This window comes from Ips typographus, linkage group LG15 (assembly GCF_016097725.1).
Source record: "Ips typographus isolate SLU linkage group LG15, UJ_Ityp_2.0, whole genome shotgun sequence".
Lineage (NCBI taxonomy): Eukaryota > Metazoa > Arthropoda > Insecta > Coleoptera > Curculionidae > Ips > Ips typographus.
The window spans coordinates 605679-629341 of NC_138436.1; the positions used below are offsets into that span (position 1 = coordinate 605679).

General features: G+C 34.6%; 1 protein-coding gene and 2 long non-coding RNA genes across 4 annotated transcripts; 2 read left to right on the forward strand and 1 right to left on the reverse strand.

Moving 5' to 3' along the window:
- The first annotated feature begins 644 nt into the window (after positions 1-644).
- On the forward strand, positions 645-2020 carry LOC145738092 (uncharacterized). The gene is made up of 2 exons (XM_081992958.1): positions 645-1818; positions 1872-2020. The coding sequence occupies exons 1-2, from the start codon at positions 1606-1608 to the stop codon at positions 1959-1961; spliced, it is 303 nt and encodes a 100-aa protein (XP_081849084.1). The 5' UTR covers positions 645-1605; the 3' UTR covers positions 1962-2020.
- Positions 2021-14557: 12537 nt separating this feature from the next.
- Positions 14558-15394, forward strand: LOC145738322 (uncharacterized). The gene is made up of 3 exons (XR_014180710.1): positions 14558-15042; positions 15213-15297; positions 15355-15394. It is a non-coding gene; the product is annotated as an uncharacterized LOC145738322 (long non-coding RNA).
- Positions 15395-20215: 4821 nt separating this feature from the next.
- LOC145738199 (uncharacterized) lies at positions 20216-21642 on the reverse strand. 2 transcript variants are annotated; one of them, XR_014180635.1, is made up of 3 exons: positions 20802-21642; positions 20552-20636; positions 20216-20494 (listed from the first exon to the last, which is right to left on the reverse strand). It is a non-coding gene; the product is annotated as an uncharacterized LOC145738199 (long non-coding RNA). The 2 variants fall into 2 exon arrangements; XR_014180636.1 differs by having other exon boundaries at positions 20798-21642.
- Between the last annotated feature and the right edge of the window lie 2021 nt (positions 21643-23663).

Here is a 23663-nt window from a genome sequence, read left to right on the forward strand (position 1 = left end):
CTTTGTCCGAGATCAGCAGCCGGATTACGAACGCTCGATTCGAAACGAGAGTTATTTCGGTTCGAGTACTCGAAGCGTGAACGGTCTTTCGAACGCAATTGATTATGAACCGCGTGCGAATCGAGTAGCGTATCACAGTTGCAGCAAAGCGGCAAACATCTATGTTTTTGTGACGTTTGACGGTTTACAAACTCGCTTATTTGACGTATGACAATAGATTTGTAGTTTGTTTTTTTAGTTGAGTTTGTGTTGTGAATAATAAATAAATAAAAACTAAATGAAATTTATTTTATATAGTTGCTAGTTGCGTTTGCGGCAAATTTGTGAATTACAGTTTGTTTTTAGTTATCATTTTATTCGATATTAAAAATGCTTCCAATCGTCGCACTGATTCATCGAAATAATCGAAGAAGACGGGAAAATAGGGCGCTAATTCAAATGCGAAGAACAATAAGAGAAACCTATGATCCATTTAAGCTGCGCCAGATGCCAGATTTATTGAATTGTTCAGGCTAAGTAAACCACTGGCTCAGGAATTAATTGATATGTTAAAGCCTCATCTACACAGACCTTCAATTGTAAAAGGCATTCAACAAGATCAAAAAGTTTTAGTTGCTTTGCGTTTTTATGCAACAGGATCATATCAGCGTGGTCTAGGCGAAGAATATAACTTTGGTATTAGTCAATCAGCAGTTCACTTTATTATCCGGGAGGTTACCAATGCTATGAATAACATTGTTGACAACTTTGTCCAATTTCCTTTAACAAGAAATGCAAGAAATACCATCAAAACCCAATTCTTTCAGAAATTTGGATTTCCTGGATGTGTAGGTGCCATTGATGGGACTCATGTGGCTATCTTGAAACCCTCCCAAGATGATGAACACATTTTTTACAACAGGAAAGGTAAGATCTGAATGTGATATACAGTGCGTTTTTTTTAACGCGCAACATAGGATTTCACGTGTTAAATTTTTAAGCCCATGTTAGACCATGTTATTTTGGAACTACAAGTATAAAACTTGACGGGTGGCTGTTTCGTACCCTGAAGCTTAAGTAAGTTTACCAATTCGGCCTAAAAAGTGTTAAAAAGCTTGCAAAAAATCATCTTTTTTCGAAAAGGTTTTATTGTTTCATACTCCCTGTATGCATTGTTGTTCTTTGTTGTTTTTGATACTGGCACGGCAGGTAGCAGGTTAAATTTGGCGTAGAAAGTAAAACAGGGTGATCATTAACTTTATATCAAGAAAGTTAAAAACAAAAGAAGTATTTTTATAAGTGAATTGTTCAAAGTGATCTCCGTTTGAAGCCAAACAGTATTCCAAACAATCATAAAATGCCCTTTTGACGTTCAAAAGATGTCGGGTCGTGATGCAGTCAAAATATGTCACTTTACGTGCTACCTGCCCTGCCAGTATAAAAACAACAAGGAACAACAATACATACAGGGAGTATGGAACGATAAAATCTTTTCGAAAAAAAATGATTTTTTTCCAGTTTTTAATCACTTTTTAGACCAAATTGGTAGACTTACTTAAGCTTCAGGGTACTAAAGACACACCCGTCAAGTTATAGACTTGCAGTTCCAAAATAAAATGGTCTAACATGGGCTTAAAACCCCCCCCCGGACACAGGGACATAACAGGCAACTGCATGGCGGACGAATTAGCAAGAGCTGGTACAAATCTCGCGGCTATATCCGCTAATACTATACCAGGGGCACCTATCGCTGAACGAAGGTCGCTCCTCCGGAAGGAAATACTCCGCCTAACCAACCTTAGGTGGCGGGAGGAGCGTTCTTGCACCTCGTCAAGACAGGTATGGCCGGAGCTTAACCTGCGACGCACTAAAGATATTTTATCTCTTTCCAGAAACTCCATTGGAAACGCGATTGCGGCCATTACTGGACACTGGCTTGGAGGATGCCATGCTGCACGTATGGGAATCCTAGAACAAAATGACTTCTGCAGAAGCTGTCGAGATGAGGAGGAGGAAGAGACGATGGTCCACCTACTCTGTCACTGCCCTGCCCTATCCAGAAAAAGATTTTCTGCTATGGGACAGCCCCTTTTTGACAACCTATCCGATCTTCAGTCGGTTGGTATCAAAAGCCTCATGCAGTTTATTAACAGCAGCTACTGGTTTTCACGATAATGGTGGGGGTGGTAACCACCCCATACGGCATCACAACGGGCCTCTGGCCTATGTGGGTTCCACCCCGGACCACCGTGTTAACCTAACCTAACCTATGGGCTTAAAAATTTAACACGTAAAATCCTATGTTGCGCGTTAAAAAAAACGCACTGTACATAAGTAGAGACAGCTTGCCTAAGACTATGTCTGTCTATAATTACTTCTTTATTGCTAGAGTTCTATTGCCATATTCATGATTTTTATAAGACACTTTTTTTAGGTTACCATTCTATAAATTGTCAAATTACTGTGGAAGCATCAATGCTAATAGTAGGCATATATGCAAATTATGGTGGTTCTACGCATGATTCATTTATTTGGAATAATTCCCAAATAAAAGCTTATTTGGAAAACAATCTAGAGCCTGGAGAACAAGCTTGGCTAATTGGGGATTCAGGATATCCCCAAAGCAAAGTACTGATGACTCCATATAATAATCCATTGCCTGGAACCCCTGAAGGAAGATATAATGAGGCTCATATTAGGGCACGAAATATTGTGGAAAGGACCATTGGAAAGTAAGATTTAGGTGTATTCTGAAAGAAAGAACATCTCGCTATTCACCTGAGTATGTCACCAAAATTATAAAAGCATGTGCTGTTTTACACAATTTGTGTGTAAGAAACAATGTTCCTCTACCCCATGAACAAGTACAATTGAGACCTAATGAAGTGGATGCTCCAGGACCAAATGATGTACCAAATCGTCATGAAGGCATGTTGGCTAGACAAATGCTAGTAAATACATATTTTAGGTAGTAGAACTGTCAGTATTGTTGTGAAACGGACTTTTAATTTAGAGTAAGCATTAGGAAAGTTATTTGGTGTTACCCCATATAGTCTTAATTCATTTCGTTTTACCCTGTATATTGCATTGTTAGATCAGCTGTTTGTGAGAGAGAGGGACTTTTGTTAAAGTTTGAAGTTTAAGAGAGAATGTCAATTTCATGAATATTTCCGAATTTCCTAGAATGCATAGAAGCCTATTATAAACAGCTGGGCAAGGACGAGTAGTTAGTTGTTGTTGTGATTGTTAACAGTAGTTGTCAGTTTGTTTGTAAAAAATAACAATATACAGTGCGACTTAGAAGTATCGGTGTTTTTGTGAGAAAAACGGTACAGTATGTTAAGGTTTTAATTATTTTGATATGATTTTTTTTTAATTAAAAATGTAAATATACATGCAGTATTTAAACTTGTTTCTATATCACTAGTTGGCAGGCTTTTTTTTCTTTGAACGTGGTAATTTTAATACTAATTATCATTTATATTATCATTTATATATTTTTAATTTTTTCTAGAATATTAAAAACAACACAAATATTTCTTAACACAAAATAATTAAAAGCCGAGCAACCGTACCGGCAACAATGAAATGTTTACCCGTTGCCCGACAACCGCCTATACAGTGCAGGCCAAAAGTTTAAATTTTCTCATTTTTGTTCGTGTTTTACGACGAAATGGCTCAAGTTAGAGATCCGAAATACAGAAAACTAGTCCGTGATAGGTACTACAACTTTCATTAATACGATTTTTCAATCAAATCAACCGTACAGGCGCAAAAAAATCAAAACCGTTTTCCCATGTTAATCTCCTATGTCCAGGGTGCTCTTGGACACCTGGTATATAATACTCACTTTCTGCCATTTTTCTGTGGATTTTTCGCCCGTACCTACAGCATTTAACTGAAGGGCTAAATTTTCCCACAGTTTTTTTTGAGTAGACTTTCCTGTAAGTCCGGAAAATTGACCTTTGGCGAAATGAGGATTTTGCTCCATAAATTCTACTAAAACCACCCATTGACTTTCACTTATTTTTTGCGTCATTCTTTCTCTCTAGATGGATAAACAAATTGAAACTTTAAATAAAGGATATTAAATTTGTTATTAATATTGAGTTAAAGCAAAACAAACGAACCGCCAACTTTCAACCCTTTCAACAAAACTTATAACTTAACCTCAAAAATCACGTATTCGAAGGTAATACGACGTATTCCGACCTATCGAATAGTTTGCTTCGTATCGACTTCGTATCAAATAGTTCGTAATCGCAGTTTGCCTTCGAGAAGTTCGAAACGTGGCGCATTCGATTCGAATCGAGCGTTCGTAATCCGGCTGCAGGACTTGATCGAGATAAGTCCGTCTCGTGTTCGACAAATAGGTTATGTTATGCCTACCAACCTGATGAACTTCCAGAGCTTGATGAAGACTCCCTTCGTGATTCCCGAAGTTGTCTGAGCACTTCTCGAATCAATTCTTTGTCTTTACGACTGTGCTTCGCTTTTTTACGCCGTTTACAGCATCTCGCTTGGTTCGGCCCATTGTTTTATAGACTTGTGTGGAGCTGCAAGAAAAATAAAAACACGTGTGTACCAAACCGTACAAAATAGTGCACTGACGATAGGGTCCTAGACGAGCTGCTTCTTCTTTAAACTTTTGTACCAATCCGTGTCGAGTAGATGCCTACTACGTGTACTATGTAATCGTAGGATGAGGCTGCTGTATAATAGTTACCATTTATTTAAATTAAAATATTTCTGACAGATTAGCAGGTAATTTATTTAAGCTTTTTTATTGATTCATTTGTTAAGAAAAGTAGTTATTTATGATAATTATGAACCTAAAACTCAGCTTCGAGTATTTTTAAATTATCTCAATATAAATAGTTATTTATGTATTTTATGCTCAAACATGACATTTATGCTCTGAGACTGAAGTTTACTGCGCGACACAAAGTGGAGTACAATATTTTTTCTACAAACATCGCTAAATATCTAACACAACTAAACTTACTGCGTAGGTACTCAAAAACAGGATCAAAACTATACACAATTGAATACTGACATCAAACTGGTGACAGTAAGCGAAAAAAAAAATTTTTTTTGACGACTGACTTTGAAAGTACCTCATGTACGTTTCCATTTCAAAGCAGAAAGTTGTTATTCGCCGCACGTGCGCTGAAAGTGGATCATTTTCTGTCCTAGAGCGTTTTTGCTTTCTAGTAACAATCTACTCACCAACTTTTTCGGCATTTCCATAACAACGCTTGACAGACCTGTTTGAATTAAAGCCATTCCGTCAAAGTGATTTATCGGTGACAATGAGTTCGAGCTACGAAAATGATATGAATTGTCCTTCTACTCCACCCCACAGCAGTCGTCGAAAAAATATCGTCTATATTTCGAGCCGAAAGTACTTTTGCCGCTTTTACATGATTGCAGCGTTCGGCTTCGCCTCAAGCTGCAATTTTCATGTGCAAGCGGCAAATATCTACTTTCGGCTCTTAATATAGAATATACTATTATCGCTCGCTACCCTTGGCAACACGCGATAAAGTAAACTTCTCAGTAATTGGTAACTTTTTGTTGAGATTTGGAAGCAAAAAATGTATCATTATTGAATGTTTGTAGAATTTTTTTTTATTATTTTGTGATTACAGTGCAACATCGGTAATCCGAACACCTAAATGTCAGGCCTTATTCGGATTATCGATTGTTCGGATTAACGAATATACAATAAAACACATTTTTAGAACTTTGTACGTACATATGTATATTAATTTTTATACATACAATTCAATCATTACATATTTAAATACATATATGTATAGTTGTTGTGCAACATCTGGTGACATCTGTACTCAACTCTATGAGTTAGAAAGTACAGATGGCGTTCCAAAATCTAGGAACAGCACCATTAATGCCGCATCATTCGGTAAACACCGATATGGTTGGTTGAAAATGGTGAGGTTTTGTTTTTTGTTTATCAATCCCAATCCTCTGACCGGTTTCGCCGTATTACGGCTCATCAGAGAGGCTATAGGGCTTGATAACCAAAGAACAAAACCTTCATTCCAGTATAGTCAACTGGATGCCAGAAATGATAGTCGTTGTGCAACATCTGGTGACATCTGTACTCAACTCTATGAGTTAGAAAGTACAGATGGCGTTCCAAAATCTAGGAACAGCACCATTAATGCCGCATCATTCGGTAAACACCGATATGGTTGGTTAAAAATGGTGAGGTTTTGTTTTTTGTTTATCAATCCCATATTATATGTATTATTTTAACAATTAAAAAAACTAAAATTCAACTTAAAAAAGCATTAGTTTTTTTCTGAAACCGTGAAAAAATTTGTAATTTGTGTCTGTTTCTTATTTTTACATCTTGGGTTTGAACTCCTAACTACTGCAAGAAGACGATTTGATGTTCAGGAAGCTTTTTTTGTGTTGCCCAAGCAATACACGTATTAAAAGCTGACACTGTGCAATTTCGGAAATACAATGGTCGGAACTGTCATCGGAATCTTCATCAATTTCTTCAATTATATCAGCTTCAGCTAATTCGTCGCTAACTGCCTTATCATTCACCATCCAAGTTTCAATCTCTTCATTCGTTAAACTCTGGTCAAGTTTCTTACTCAAGTCCATAATTTCTTCCATGTCATTTTGAATTTCTGTGGGTTCTGTCTCTCTAATTTGTCTGATTAACCGAGCTAGCGGGATGTCGTCTTTTGTTATTAAGCCAATGCCCACATTTTGCCAGGCCTCATTTAAAGAAAAAACAACGTCCTTCAGAGTTATCTCCTTCAGTGCTTGCGAAATACCACGTTCAGACTCAACAATTTTTTGGAGCAATTTCTTACGATAGAATAATTTTATGGCCTGTATAACATGCTGATCCATTGGTTGTATCAATGGCGTACAATTTGGGGGAAGGAAAAGCACAGAAATTTTATTATCGTCGCTAAACAATTGAGTAGGGTGTCCAGGTGTATTATCTAAGATTAGAATTGCCTCTGGACTAAGGCTGAGTTCTTTCATTTTACGCCTAACAGATGGAACAAACTCATTATGGAACCATTCAATAAAAATTCCTCTTGTTACCCAAGCTCTTCGTTGACCTTTGTATGAAACAGGAATGTGGACATTTTTGAAAGCACGGGGTTTCATACTTTTACCTAGGACCAACAGAAGCATTGGAACAGGGCATAAAAGTTATTCGTTTTTTGCTTACTTTTCGCCCCGGAGCAGATTTTTCTCCTGAATGAGCTAACGTTTTGTTTGGAAAAACTTTCCAAAAAAGCCCACTTTCATCAGCATTATACACTTGGTGAGAATTCAGGTTTCATTATACGTGCCAAGTTTTCCACAAATGGCAAGACTGTATCGTAGTCACTTGAAAGTGATTCTCCACAAACTGCTAACTGGCGAATACCACATCTTGTCTTGAATTTATCAAGCCATCCCGAGCTTGCCTTAAAATCATCTTTTTTTGTTATTTCTTTGTAGAAGAACTTAGCTTTCTCACGTAGAAGTTCCCCAGAAATTGGTGTACCTGTAAAAAAACGCTACCAATAAAATCGGTCCATATTTTCACATCGAATGAGGAAAAAACTATAAAAAATTTTAAAAAATTTGTTCTGCCGTGAATTTTTTTGTCTAACGAACTTGACCTTCACTTTGAGCTATAGGACACACAAGAAACAAAGCCAATTAGGAAATTTATAACGATCATACATAGTATACCTTACCTTTTGTTCTTTCCTGACAAAACCATGTAAATAGAGCCTTTTCGACCTTAGTATTTGAACTGAGTTTCAATGTTTTTCTGGTGGAAGGACCGACATTAGTTTCATGGAGAAATGCCACTATTTTGTCTTTGTTTTTTTTTTATATCTGCTACTGTAGCTTTCCCAATCCCATGCTTTAAAGTAATGCTTGAATAACTGAAGCCGGCATCTATATCTTTTATAACTTGGATTTTTTGTTTTAAATCCAGGGTTACGTGTTTTCTTTTTGACATCTTTTTACTTTCCAAGTGGCTATGTTGTAAAAAAATCACTTCTGACACTACACAATAAGCAAAACTCTTATATGTCCGGTGTACACTCTTATGCTCTTAATACCACGAAAAACAATCATCAAATGATATACCGGCGACGCGCTGTCGGCGCGGCGGTGGGCGCGACGGGCGCTGCAGGTCTGTCATCGTTCGGATTACCGAGGCGGCGTTCGGAGTACCTCGCATCACGATTGGTGTTCGGATTAGCGTGGTTCGGATTAGGAGATGAGCTTAAAACAGCGACCGGCCAGAACGGCGACATGAGAGATCGGCGTAAGGGCCACTTCGGCAATCTTCGGTTTTACTGGTGGAGGAGGGCAAATGCCGATGATCATTTTTTCGTTCCTGTTCTAACCTCACATAACTATTAATTAAAATATTGTTTTGTTTGGTTGGAAATATCTTGTCTTTGATTATTTTAATATTGCAATAACCGATACTGCAATATATATTTTCTGGCCTCAAACTATCTGTGGTGTTTGTTGGGCTTACTGCTGCCCAAAATAGCTATTAAGTGGACTGTATATTTATAATTTTAATAACACTCTTTCTTAACAAACTGAAACTATATTCAATTAAAAAACTTGGCGGGAAAGCTCCAGACCACCAACTGGCTTCTTCCTCGTACACTTATTCTTAAACAACTAGTCTTACATTCAAGATGGCCGCCCATGGCGCGTTGTACACGTGACATATTGGGGAGGGAGTAGTTGATACTGTTTATTCTAACCGCAACATATACCGCCCCCCTTGAAAGGCATAGCATACTTTCAACGCTAATATTACTTAAAAGCAAAACAACAAACATTACTAAATCTAAAATAGCAAAACTATGCTAAATATCAAAATACCACAAAAAATTGGAGAAGCACTACTCAATTGGTAAAATTGAGATTTTTGTGATGGCTCTTTTAAAAACACCTTTAGATGTTAGCACTGACACTACTCTCACAACACCGTCTGAACCTGGAAACACATTTATCACTCGCCCCAATGTCCATTTTAAAGGCGCAACATTGTCTTCATGTAGTATTACTAAATCACTAACTCTAACAAACTTATTATTATCTATATGCCATTTAGAGCGACGATTCAAAGTATGTAAATATTCGTGGCTCCACCTAGCCCAAAAGGATTGAACTAACTGATTAAGATATTGATATCTGTTAAGACGACTACATTTAATGTCCATTACATTAGCTTCTGGTAAAGAAAGCATACTTTCTCCTATCAAGAAATGACCCGGAGTTAAAGGTCTTAAATCATTTGGGTCATTTGACAAAGCACTCAGTGGTCGAGAATTCATGCAAGCTTCTATTTGCGTGAATACGGTTGACAGCTCTTCAAATGTTAAAAAAGAGTTGCCTACGACCTTTTTCATGTAATTTTTCGCAATTTTTATGTGGGATTCCCATAGTCCCCCAAAGTGTGGGGATCGTGCGGGAATAAAATTCCACTTTATTCCTTCACTACCTAAATAACTACTTAACTTTACATTAGTTTCTTTACTATTTATCACACTGTACAAGTTCTTAAGCTCACGATTGGCACCTACAAAATTGGAAGCACAATCAGAGTAAATGTTTTGACATTTTCCTCGACGAGAAAAAAATCTTTTCAATGCGTTTAAAAAAGCGTCAGTAGTTAAATCAGACACTACTTCTAAATGGACTGCTTTAGTTACAAAACATACAAATAGACACAGATAGGCCTTTAAAATTTTAGAATTGCGAGTTTTTGATGATTTTATATGAAATGGGCCTGCGTAATCAAGACCGCAATTATAAAATGGTCTTTTAGGAATAAGGCGATTTTCCGGTAAGTCACCCATTAAGGCCTGCAATGGTTTAGGTTTTATCCTAAAACATACAATACAGGATCGAAGTTCTCGCTTTATGGCATTGATACCCCCCAATATCCAAAACTTATCACGAATATTTGACAACAAACATTGTGCGCCCATATGCAAATTTCGTCTATGTTCATGTACAATTATTAATTTACTGAAAGCATGAGATTTATCTAAAATTATTGGATGTTTTTGGGAAAAAGGTATATTTGATTTATTCAGACGCCCACCTACTCTCAAAATTCCGTCAGAATCCAAAAAAGGATTTAAAGACAATAATTTACTTTTTGATGAAATTAACTTGTTTGACTTTAATGAGTATATTTCATCATTAAACATAAAATGTTGTGCCAATTTTATTAAACAATTTAAAGACTCATTTAATTCATCTACTGTCAGACAACCTAAAGATCTATTTTCTTTATTTATAGATGTATTCTTAAAAAATCTTAAGACATAAGCTGTAACTCTTTGCAATTTTGTTAAAGTTGAAAATTTACTGAAGATATCCATGTCATTGATAAATGATGTAAATACCTTTTTACTAATACGTCGTTCTGGTATAAGGTCAATACTAAGATCAGTAGGATTGTTACATGGCCACTCACGACAATCTTTTGTCAGCCATAAAGGCCCATGCCACCAGAGATCCGTTGAAATCAATTTAGTGGGACTACATCCACGTGATATTAGGTCGGAAGGATTCTCATCACCTTTAACATGCCGCCACTGAGTGACGTCAGTAGACTGTTGAATCTCAGATACACGGTGAGAAACAAAAACGCTCCATGTAGCTGGTTCTTCTAAAATCCAGGACAAGACTATTTTGGAATCGGTCCAATAACACATGTTGTTTATTGGTACATTTAGAATTTCCCTTGTTTTTTTCATGAGTCGACTTAATAACACTGCTCCACATAACTCCAACCTTGGTAAAGTCAGGGACTTTATTGGTGCAACACGAGATTTAGCACTAAGTAAATGAGAAAAAATTAAACCATTTTTATTAACTGTCCTTGAGTATATGCATGCACCATATGCTCGTTCTGATGAATCGCAAAATCCGTGTAACTCAATCACAATCGGATCTTCACATAGAACATGTCTGGTAATACTATAATCATTTAAAATAGGTAATTCATGACAAAAATTATACCACAATTCATTTAATTCAGCAGAAACAGGCTGATCCCACGTTAAATTTTCACTCCATAGTCGTTGCATTAGCATTTTAGCTTTTATTATAATTGGACCAATCAAACCTAGAGGATCGAACAATTTGGAAGTGACAGACAAAATAATCCTCTTGGTCACCTTGGAATTCTTTTCCATATTTACTGTATACTGGAGACAATCTTCTTTACTGTCCCATAACACTCCTAATGTTTTTGAGACCGATTCTTCTACTACATAATGTTTGATATCAGTATTATGTATCTCATCTTTTAGCACTTCGGGTTTATTTGAAATCCATTGTCTGAGAATGAAACCTCTGCCTTCCAGTATTTTTGAAATTTCCTTTTTTAACTGGATAGCCTCCTTGACGGAAGATGCACCTGTTAGTAAGTCATCCACATAAAAATCCTTTTTTATGACTTCACTGGCCTTTGGAAAATTAAAGCTTTCCTCTTCGGCGGCGCTAAAAAGACAACGTATGGCTAAATATGAAGCTGATGTCATACCGTAAGTGACAGTATTTAATCTATAGTGTATTAGGTCTTCATCGGGATTCTGACGCCAAACTATTCTTTGTAGGTCTCTTTGGTTTTCATTTATCCAAACTCTTCGGTACATCTTCTCCACATCGGCTCCTACCACACAAAAATGCTGACGAAATCTGACTAAAATAGAGTACAGATCATCTTGAAGTACTGGCCCACATTTTAGTTTATCATTTAAACTAATGCCATCCTTATTCTTCGCACTGGCATCGAAAACAACCCTTAATTTGGTGGTATTACTTGATTCCTTTAAAACTGGATGATGTGGTAAATAACATGTTGCATTAGTACTGTTTAATATCTCAGCTTCAGGTATTCGCGTCATATGGCCCAATTCTTCATATTCAGTCAAGAATTTCACATATTGTGCTTTTAACTTACTGTCAGTTATTAACTTTCTTTCTAATTTTTGAAACCTCTTTAAAGCTACTTCCCTAGTGTCTCCCAAATATTCAATTCCCTCACGAACTGGTAATTCTACTATGTATTGACCATTAGATGCCTTTTTTGTGGAACTTATAAATAGCTCTTCGCACTCAAGTTCTTCACGCTTCCATATCTTAGCGGAAGGCACTTCTTCTACTAACCAAAACTTCTCGATTTGACGCTGAATGCTATTATTACATGATAAATTACACACTGTTGTTTTCAATTGTCTTGAAGGAACACGCCCTGAAATAATCCATCCTAACTTGGTCTTTTGGAGAATAGGCATTCCATCAGCTACACAAATTTGACCTACTAAAAGTAAATCGTAAAATATTTCAGCCCCTATTATCATATCTATAGGCCCTGGAATGTCAAATGCATCATCGGCCAAATTTATGTTACATGGAATTTTTAATAAAGCCTTATTGATTGGAAACGTTGGTAAATTATCAGTTATTTGATTTAAAATAACAAATTTTAATTTTTCAAACATATCATTATATTTTGATTTAAAGGTAATTGTAACTGACTGATTTGATTTTGACACTGAGCCATTAATTCCCATAATCGACATATTAATTTTATCCACATTCAAACCTAAACTTTCTACTAAGTCCTTTCTCACAAAATTCGACTGAGAACCGGCATCGAGCAGAACTCGAGCCTCTTGTGCATTACCATGCTTATCAAACACCATTACTTTAGCTGTCGATAATACTACTTCAAAATCTGAATTATTAAAACTGTGAGCACTTATTGCCTTATCTTCAACTAAAAAACTCATAGCAACTTCACTTTGAGAATTAGATGTGTTTGGAACATTCACATTATTGGAGTTATTATTAGGGTTATTGATAACTGGAGACATACATTCAGAATTTTTAAAATTTAAATGTAGTAACACGTTATGTGGTTTGTCGCACTTTGAACACCGTTTTTTAGTACATTTAAAACTTAAGTGATGACACAAAGATGCAATTCCTTTATTTCATGAATCCGTTCATTTGTAGATAAACTTAAAAACTTTGAACAATCACCTACCCAATGATCTTGATTTTTGCAAATTGGGCATTGGTTTCTACTAAAATACGAATTTGAAAACCCTCTTTTATTAAATTGTCCTTGCCTTTGGGAAATATTATTATTATGACTAGCTGGCTTAGACAAATGAAGTGTGTTCATACTTTTATTATTGCTTTCAACACTTTCCAATATTTGACATTTTTCACTTAAAAAATTTACAAAATCTGTGTATTTACCTGAATTGTTTTTTATATTATAGGTTTCCCATTCCTTTCTTGAGTTAATATCCAATTTCAAAACAAACATATACACTAACAATGTGTCCCAATACTCCACAGGCTCACCTAAGCTTTTCAAGGCTCTAATATCTTTTTGGATAGTGTCCAAGAATACACGCAAATCAACATGATTAATTTTACTTATTGGAGATATATCAAATAAAAGACGTAAATGACTTTGTATGATAAGACGTTTGTTTTCGTACCTTTCCCTCAACGATCTAAAAGCATTTTCATAATTCAAATCCGTAATCTGAATAGACGAAATTATTTGAGCTGCTTCACCCTTAAGGCATGACTGCAAGTAATAAAATTTTTGCACATTACTTAAAGTACCATTGGTATGTATCAATGCCATAAAACTATCAAAGAAACTTGTCCATTGATCATAACTCCCTTCGAAACATGGCAAATCCAATGGAGGTAACTTAACAATATTGTTAGAATTGGCAGGAACTTGACTTACCTCACCTAACTCTGAAAAATTAGAGTTATGGAGTTTTTCTTTGAAACGACAAATAGTGTCAAAATAGTTTTCCTCAAAATCATTTCTCATAACCGCATTATCAGCCTCATGAGAATCATCAAGAAACTCTAACTCCAATTGAACTTTGTTAAAATCACTCCACAAATTTTCACATCGAAGAAAACGCTCATTAACTATAATTTTATTAGTCAATTCATCACAACTTGTAATAAATTGGCTAAATCTCCCTAATTGTGCCACCAATTGTGTGCGATCACTTTTTAATCGTTTAATAATATCTTTCTTAGTCGTCATATTGCTACTTATTTAAATATTACACAATTTTATACAAATAAAAACTGCACTGAGCTGTCAACTGTATTAAAGCAAAAGACAAGCAAATAAATTATGAATAAAAACACTTACCCGACCACAAAGCCTCTTATTTTACTTATAAAATACCTAGACCCATCTAAAAACGCCGTCGACGCCGCTATTTTAAATTCATCCGCTGATTCCGTCGCCTCCTTTTGTAGCTTCGAAATTTGGTGTTCGTTTCCACACGCAAGTGACTTGGTTTCCGTGTGCTTCTAGGATTCGGATTCGCTACTCGTCAGGTTAGGTTATTTTACGCCTCGTGTTTCCAGCAATGCAGTCTAATAAAACGTAAAACGTTTTTAAACGTTTTCGATTCTGTACTTACTTCAAATCGATTTAAACTGGTGTTACTTGATTTTACTTGCACTGGTCACTATTACCACTTGGGCCAGTGTTACTTAGTGTTTATTCAGCTTACTGGCCAAATAAAACGTTATTTACTCGGTTATCCTGGTAGGAAAAACACCGTTTCTCCTTATCCGGCTCGAAGGACCAAAATGTTGGGCTTACTGCTGCCCAAAATAGCTATTAAGTGGACTGTATATTTATAATTTTAATAACACTCTTTCTTAACAAACTGAAACTATATTCAATTAAAAAACTTGGCGGGAAAGCTCCAGACCACCAACTGGCTTCTTCCTCGTACACTTATTCTTAAACAACTAGTCTTACATTCAAGATGGCCGCCCATGGCGCGTTGTACACGTGACATATTGGGGAGGGAGTAGTTGATACTGTTTATTCTAACCGCAACAGTGTTCGTCTACGTGTTGGTGTAATTATTTTTCAGGTTGTGGACGGGAAAAAGCGCAGACTATTTTAAAGTTTTGGAGATGCTTGTTTATGACTTCAACCAATTACAAGTAGGTATACTATTTGAAATTCCTTTTAGCTGGTATGGGCTTTTTAATGGCTTAATTTAGGAAGCCGTCAAGTAGTGATGTGTATTATTTTTTTTTTGTTTTGAATAATAATATTAAATCATTTGAAAATAAATAGGTATTACCTTAAATTGAACTGTTTATGTTTACAGGATAAAGGAATACTCCAAAGGCTCTGAAGATTTGGTCTTTTTCAACAATAAGAATAAACCAGAGCAACCATTAATGTTACAGATGGTAAGTTTTACTAGAATTTATTGTGATTACATACTTATTTATTTTTGTATTGTTTAGGTTGACAGGGCACTACTGAAATCCAATGTGGAATGTTTTGAAAGAGGGTATTTTTAAGGCAACATTTTAAAGAATGAAGTGTAATAACCAGTGTTTGAACTGTATTATTTAAATAATAATTGTCATACAGCTAGATATCTATACTATAGCTGTTACTCCTTATGGTTTTATTATGTTATTTGTAATTTAAATATACCATTACATTTAGACAAATCTTTAAAAGTGTAGAAGCAGCTTGAATAAACGACATTTTGGTGATAGTATTCATTAGAGTATCTCCAATGCCTGTCTTATTTTAATTTAATATTAATAATATGTGTACTATACTCAAAAGATAAATACTGAAAGAAATATCATTAATCAATATGTCTTTGTATATTATTATTATTTGGACGGGTGTCATCATTTTTCTCCGATATAATTTGTCCCAATATTTCCAAATCCCCAATTCCCTATTAAATTATTTCTGATATATTTCAGTCTAAAATGATTAGGCCCAAAAAGCTGGACATCCAATTTAAAAACAATTTTTTGTTGTGTAAATGTGTACAAAGACTAACCTAACCTGAAACATCTTATTTTGTCAACATAACCTAATTCTTCGTTTTACCGGCTGGCCTTTTCTGCCTTAGCAAAAATGATGGTGATGAGCAAATCATACCTTAGAACTTACAATACATGAATAATATTGCGCTCGTGCGCTCTCTGATTATGCAGGCCTTATTAATTTTGCGCAATACATCAAATCAAAGAAAAATCTGCTTTTGTTTCATTAAATCCCTATAGTCTTAGATAGATACAAATTTACTTTAACTATTAAATAATACTTTGTTTTTATCTTAAGTAAAAAGTATACACCCAACTTAACACTTATTGTCACAGCTCAAAGTTCACAGCAATGTAGGTAGTAAATTACCATACAACAGGACTAATAATGACTTTGTTGTATAATCTACCTTTATTTTCTCCTTACTTGAAAATGTGTAAAATACATCAATTTTATTTAATTTAGTAGTCATATGGAAAATACTTAGAATTTTTTTTTCATATTAATTAAATTAATCGAGTTTTGCAAAAACCTCTAGTTGTAAGCTATTTAATATCTCTATACTTTCAAAGATAGTTATAGATCATTTTGTTTTGAACATAAAAATTCAAATTAATGTAGAACTTTTTTAAGGTTTTTATTGTCTTTAAAATAGCCAGTTTTATCCATTTATAAGATATAATATACCAGCAAAAACCAGAAGAATATCCATGCACTATGTTTTTTAAAAAAAATCAAAACTTTGTTTGCCACCACAGACAAAGGCTTGTTACACAGTGTTAACATATGCACAATGTTATCAACTCCTGCTAAATTTATTACATACATATTGTCCGTTATATAAAATCATTAAAATACTTTCTTTTTGCAAGTATCATAACTATCCTAATGCTAATGCTTATAACCTCTCCTTATTTCCCCATGTCTATAAAAACCACTATTTATGTTATTATTATGTTTACCATTAATATATGTGTACGACCATTATGATAGTTAACTTAGGACCACCATAGAATAAGCACCTAAAAAGGCATTGTCGATATGACACATACTTATAGTTACTATTCTGCCATTGTTCATTGCACAACTTGTGTCAAAAAATTACACAATTTTATAAGGAAAACATGTAGAAACCCTATAAAGTAGAATTTATTGTCTAATTTCCCAACAATGAAAACTCAGAGAAAAAGTCTGTTTCAGCCAGTTTCACTCAAATCTCTGTCAAAGTAATAGGAGTGCTATTTTTTAAATTTGATGGTGTGTCCATAAGTTTCTGAAGATATGGATTATTTTATTAAATGCTCATGCTCATAGGTAAAATTGAGCAAAAAGAAAATATACAAAAGCGAAATAAACTTAAATCAGTAAAAACAAACATAAACAAACGTAGACATAAACATAGCCTAATTAAACTTTTAAACTCTTACAACAATGTATTAACATAAAAGAATAATATTTCTACCAACTTACAATAGCACATATACTTATAGGTATAAGTACTATTTAATAATACATTATACCTAATTAGTGTAATGGAAACTATAAATTTCATAACCGAGAGGCAAATACATTTGAAAAAACTGCATCCAACTTCAGCATATACCTGTTGAGGTATAAATCTAGTTGATTTACACATTGTTTAATATGTATGTAAGTATATGTTACCTAGTTAATACCTACTTCTCATATTCTCTGTGTATCATTTTTTTTTTGTTTCTAGATCCATGAATTGTTACATTTTATTGTAGTGTATACTGATGATTTTTTTGAATTGCATGCAGGTCACACCAATGCAGCACCAACTAAAATTACATATGCTCTTATAGTTTGTATATTATAGTAGTGATTCTATATAAACTTGTCTGTGATAATATAACTTTTAATATCATATGGGAGTTAACAGTTAAATAAATCTATGAAATTTATAGTTTCCATTACACTAATTAGGTATAATGTATTATTAAATGGTATTTATATAAGTATATGTGCTATTGTAAGTTGGTAGAAATGTTATTCTTTTATGTTAATACATTGTTTTAAGAGTTTAATTTCGCTTTTGTATATTTTCTTTTTTCTCAATTTTTCCTATGAGCATGAGCATATAATAAAATAATCATTGTTTTTGACACTGTATAATTGTTAAACCTAGTAAAATGGTAACGAAATATGAATATCTTCAGAAAATTATGGACACACCATAAAATTTAAAAAATAGCACTCCTATTACTTTGACAGAGATTTGAGTGAAACTGACTGAAACAGACTTTTCCTCAGGTTTTCATTGTTGGGAAATTAGACACCACATTCTACTTTATAGGGTTTCTCCATGTTTTTCTTATAAAACTGTGTAATTTTTTGACACAAGTTGTGCAATGAACAATGCCAGAATTATGTTACCATGTATACAGGGTGTCCCACGACGAAAGACCTCGATTGATATTGGAAAAAGTATAAATAGGAGAGTTTTGAAAATTTGGTAGGATACTGATGTGGGCATGCCCAATCCAACTAAAATATTTTCAAGATGGTTGCACTTCCGCTTATACCGGAAGTCGATCACAACTTTCTTATTTTAAATAGAACACCCTATATATTATTACATATTTCGATTCCTCACAAAATTCTGACCAACTTTTGTATAGAATGCCCTATGCCTATCTCTAGCCGTTTTCGAAATATTTGATGTTTTTCCAAAAAAGTGACAGTTGCAACGCTCAACATATTTTTGTACTATGTTAAAACCGTATTTCATTTTGCAATGAAACTTTGGGTTATTGTAAATAAAGGATCGTTTTATTAAACTGAGGGTGCGTAATGACTCATTTGTATACAGGGTCGTCAACAAAAAATCATAAACTTGCCACTAAAAAAAATGAAAAATCTCAAGTTTTTTAAATGGAAACCCCCATTTTTTATGACGGAATCATTTTGAGCATTAAAAATTACTATAAGTTTCAATTTACTTGCCTAACCTAAATCCAACCCATTTCGTTTTATTTGAGAATAAACATCTTTTTATTAGGCTGCATGCTCGGCTGCATGGTTGGAATTAGCTGGTACTCTAGTTGGCCATGCTTTTGACACACGGTGATATTGGAGACCTGCAGGGCATGTTAATAACACTAGTTTTGAGTGTTTTGACAACTGCAAATATGCCGTCGCGGTTACGTTATTCAAACCAAGATTACTTAAATCTGTTTATTCTTTACGGAGAATGTGATAAAGTTGTGAGTAGAACATGTGAGGTATTTGCCGCTCGTTATCCAGAAAAACCAAAGCCATCACGAAAAGCTGTCAAGCAAATAATTGAAAATTTTAAGAATACGGGATCTGTAAAGATAAAAGCTATTAAAACAAAACCAATCCTTAATAATACAAATGTAGAAATTGCAATTTCTAACCAACTTTTGTGTACAATGCCCTATTCCTATCTCTAGCCGTTTTCGAAATATTTGATGTTTTTCCAAAAAAGTGACAGTTGCAACGCTCAACATAACATGCTTTGCAGTTCTCCAATATCACCGTGTGTCAAAAGCATGGCTAACTAGAGTACCAGCTAATCCCAACTATGCAGCCTAATAAAAAAATGTTTATTCTCAAATAAAACGAAATGGGTTGGATTTAGGTATAGGCAAGTAAATTGAAACTTATAGTAATTTTTAATGCTCAAAATGATTCCGTCATAAAAAATATGGGTTTCTATTTAAAAAACTTGAGATTTTTCATTTCTTTTAGTGGCTACTTTATGATTTTTTTTTGACGATCCTGTATACAAATGAGTCATTACGCACCCTCAGTTTAATAAAACGATCCTTTATTTACAATAACCCAAAGTTTCATTGCAAAATGAAATACGGTTTTAACATAGTACAAAAATATGTTGAGCGTTGCAACTGTCACTTTTTTGGAAAAACATCAAATATTTCGAAAACGGCTAGAGATAGGCATGGGGCATTCTATACAAAAGTTGGTCAGAATTTTGTGAGGAATCCAAATATGTAATAATATATAGGGTGTTCTATTTAAAATAAGAAAGTTGTGATCGACTTCCGGTATAAGCGGAAGTGCAACCATCTTGAAAATATTTTAGTTGGATTGGGCATGCCCACATCAGTATCCTACCAAATTTTCAAAACTCTCCTATTTATACTTTTTCCAATATCAATCGAGGTCTTTCGTCGTGGGACACCCTGTATAGTAACTATAAGTATGTGTGTCATATCGACAATGCCTTTTTGGGTGCTTATTCTATGGTGGTAATATTAAATTAAAATATATACTAATAATAAGACAGGCATTGGATTTACTCTAATGAATACTATAACCAAAATGTCTTTTATTCAAGCTGCTTCTACACTTCTTTTAAAGATTTGTCTAAATGTAATGGTATATGTAAATTACAAATAACATAATGAAATCATAAGGAGTAACAGATAGTTAAGTTGAAATAGGTAGATATATAGCTGTATGACAATTATTATTTAAATAATACAGTTCAAACACTGGTTATTACACTTCATTCTTTAAAATATTGCCTTAAAAATACCCTCTTCCAAAACATTCCACATTGGATTTCAGTAGTGCCCTGTCAACCTAAACAATACAAAAATAAATAAGTATGTAATCACAATAAATTCTAGTAAAACTTACCATCTGTAACATTAATGGTTGCTCTGGTTTAATCTTATTGTTGCAAAAGACCAAATCTTCAGAGCCTTTAGAGTATTCCTTTATCCTGTAAACATAATCAGTTCAATTTAAGGTAATAACTATTTATTTTCAAATGATTTAATATTATTATTCAACAACAAAATAATACACATCACTACTTGACGGCTTCCTAAATTAAGCCATTAAAAAGCCCATACCAGCTAAAAGGAATTTTAAATAGTATACCTACTTGTAATTGTTGAAGTCATATACAAGCATCTCCAAAACTTTAAAATAGTCTGCGCTTTTTCCCGTCCACAACCTGAAAAATAATTACACCAACACGTAGACGAACACCACAGATAGTTTGAGGCCAGAAAATATATATTGCAGTATCTGTTATTGCAATATTAAAATAATCAAAGACAAGATATTTTCAACCAAACAAAACAATATTTTAATTAATAATAATGTGAGGTTAGAATAAGAACGAAAACCGATGATCATTTGCCATTTCCCCCTCCACCAGTAAAACCGAAGATTGCCGAAGTCGCCCCCTACGCTCATTCCGATCTCTCATGTCGCCGTTCTGGCCGGTCGCTGTTCTGGCCGGTCGCTGTTTTGAGCCCATCTCCGAAATTGGCCCGAAAGTACTAAAAAGGCCCCTGAGCTATAGAAGAAAGCCGAAAGTGCACCGCCAGAGGTGAGATATCTGTAGTTTATATCCGGAAAACCGGTACACGTTCCGCTTGTGATTTGAAAGAGGCAATATTTGCCATAAGAAAACCGCTTGTGCCGCCGTTCGGCCGCTTACTTGCCAAACGGCTTATGAACGGGAATGACGGGAAGTCTTAACTACTGTAAATTATATACCTTTTTCCATTGTTCACCAGTTTTTTGGGTACCTCCAATAGAATTTATGCTTGCAGCTTGTTCCCAAGATTGTCTTTTTAAATTTGGGGTACCTTTTCCTCACTTTAAAACCTCAGAACTTTCTAGCTCAGTTAGAAGTTGAATATATTGCTGTCTTGAGGCTTTCTTAGACATACCTAAAATTGATTTAAAAATTAAGTTTGGTACTTTATCCTAATTTTGAATTAAGTACTTACCGTTGCCGGGAAAAAAACTGAAAAACACCAAAAGCCGTTTTGTAAGGGAGAGTCCGAGTGGGCGTCAATTGTGTTAGGCGAGTCCACGTGGGCTCCTCATTTGTGTAAGTGGGGTTTCAAACATTTGCTTAAGGGGCAGCAGTTTTTTCCCTCACGAGTAGGTTGGAAGGCCAACAAGGTTGCGATGCGGATACTTGAAGTAAAAGTCTCATTGTACACACTGGGGTTTATTTCCAATTTAACTGGCAATTAACATTAGTTTTACTTAAGTTAAAAGACAATGAATATTATAAACTTGTGTGACGACGCTTGGTACGATGTGCTCTCTCTGAAGAGCAAACTGTGACTCTCGGATTTTGGTCAGCACGCCCTCTATATGCGGTGTTGCCAACGTTGCCGACAATTGGGTGTAACAGTTTAAAATTTACATAATTTGTGAGGTTAGGTCGGTACTTCTCCGTCTGGTTTGGTCTGGCCATAACACAAATGCAATGTTGCCACAGTGAAGCTTGAAATTTTATCAATCAATTGTTACCTACAGTTTTTTTAATCAATTGTCCTTAGTGCATATCTATGTGACCAAAAATGTAAATAGTGGTAAATTTTCATTGAAATTATTTCAATATTGATATTAAGTCAATGGATTTACGGCATAAGGCTGAACATCTGCCTCTCAAGTACTATAATTGTAAAGAAAACATCTTTGTGCTGCTGTGTTGAAGCTTGTACTGCGTGTTCTTTGTGGCTGCAAGGGTTGAATTAAAGTGGAGTGGAATTCAAAATATAACAAGTTTGGTTTATTGAGCAAGATTGATGTTATCAAATAGACAGACTTAGAACGCTTCAGTAACAGTCATTTATACAAAAAAAAACTTTCTAACTTGACTACTGACTAACTTGACAACCAGTAAAACGTGACTCGACAAGACTACTAAATCTTGACTAATAACTAGGTTAAGATTAACGAAACAACTTACAAACAAGGTTAGGTACACATTTTCCTTAATTCTAATAAAAACAAGAGAAGTATGTCTTCTTAAAATAATTCAATTCATCATGCTGCAATGTTCTTTTAAAACAATAAATCCAATACTTAATAAATATACATTTTTAGATATTTCGTTTAGTCGAACAGTTTAGTACAACACATTTCGTAATGTCTCCACTCTGTGAGGATGGACTATCAAATAGTAATACCAAACCACGGACAACGCCTGTAATTCCTTGGGTATTGTGCATATTGTGCCCCCGAGCATCCACTGTAACGTCACCCGGCGTATCGCATTGAGAAAACAAGTTCCGCTGATAGGCCAACTTGGATCTGTTGTGATGTCAAATGCCAACTTGTCACTTGGCTTTTGTTTTTGTTTTGTTGTGTCAGAAAAATTAACATGCAGCTAAAATAATTGTATTTTTATTACAATAGTCTAATAATTGGTGAAGATTATACACTAAATTCAAGTAAATGTATATTTTTCAATGGTCATAATGCACACAACGCCTGCTAGCCCAGGTAAGATTTCAATGGCAATTTCATACCTAACCTAAATAATCTCTGCTGATGCATCACTTGTATACATTACTAAAAATTTGTCTAGTCTGACAATTTTTTAAGGGTGGATCAACTAACAAATTGGGCGTCTTTCACAGATATGTATCCTGTATATGCTGAATACTTCACTACTTTTCCATGTGGATGAGAAAATATAACTTTTATTGATTATTAAGAAATTGACCTAAGCCAAGAACAAATTACCCACTAAGAAGATTGCAACATATCAATCAAGTTGAAGAGTGAAATTGTGTGCAATGGGATCAACTACTTACATTAGAACCGTGAATAAAAAAGCAAGGTTCAAGGTCAGTATAGTGATTTTACTTAAATTGACATTCAAATGAAAACTAATGCATTTTTCATTATTGTTTTATGTTTAATAATTATCATTGTACACTTTAGTAATCGGCATTGCTCAACATTGAGTTAATATGTATTATACAATGTC

Coding starts and splice junctions, on each gene's coding strand:
- LOC145738092 (XM_081992958.1), top strand. CDS start 1,606: ATGGGCTTAAAACCCCCCCCCGGACACAGGGACATAACAGGCAACTGC. Junction 1,819..1,871: donor CTTGCACCTCGTCAAGACAG/GTATGGCCGGAG, acceptor ATCTCTTTCCAG/AAACTCCATTGGAAACGCGA.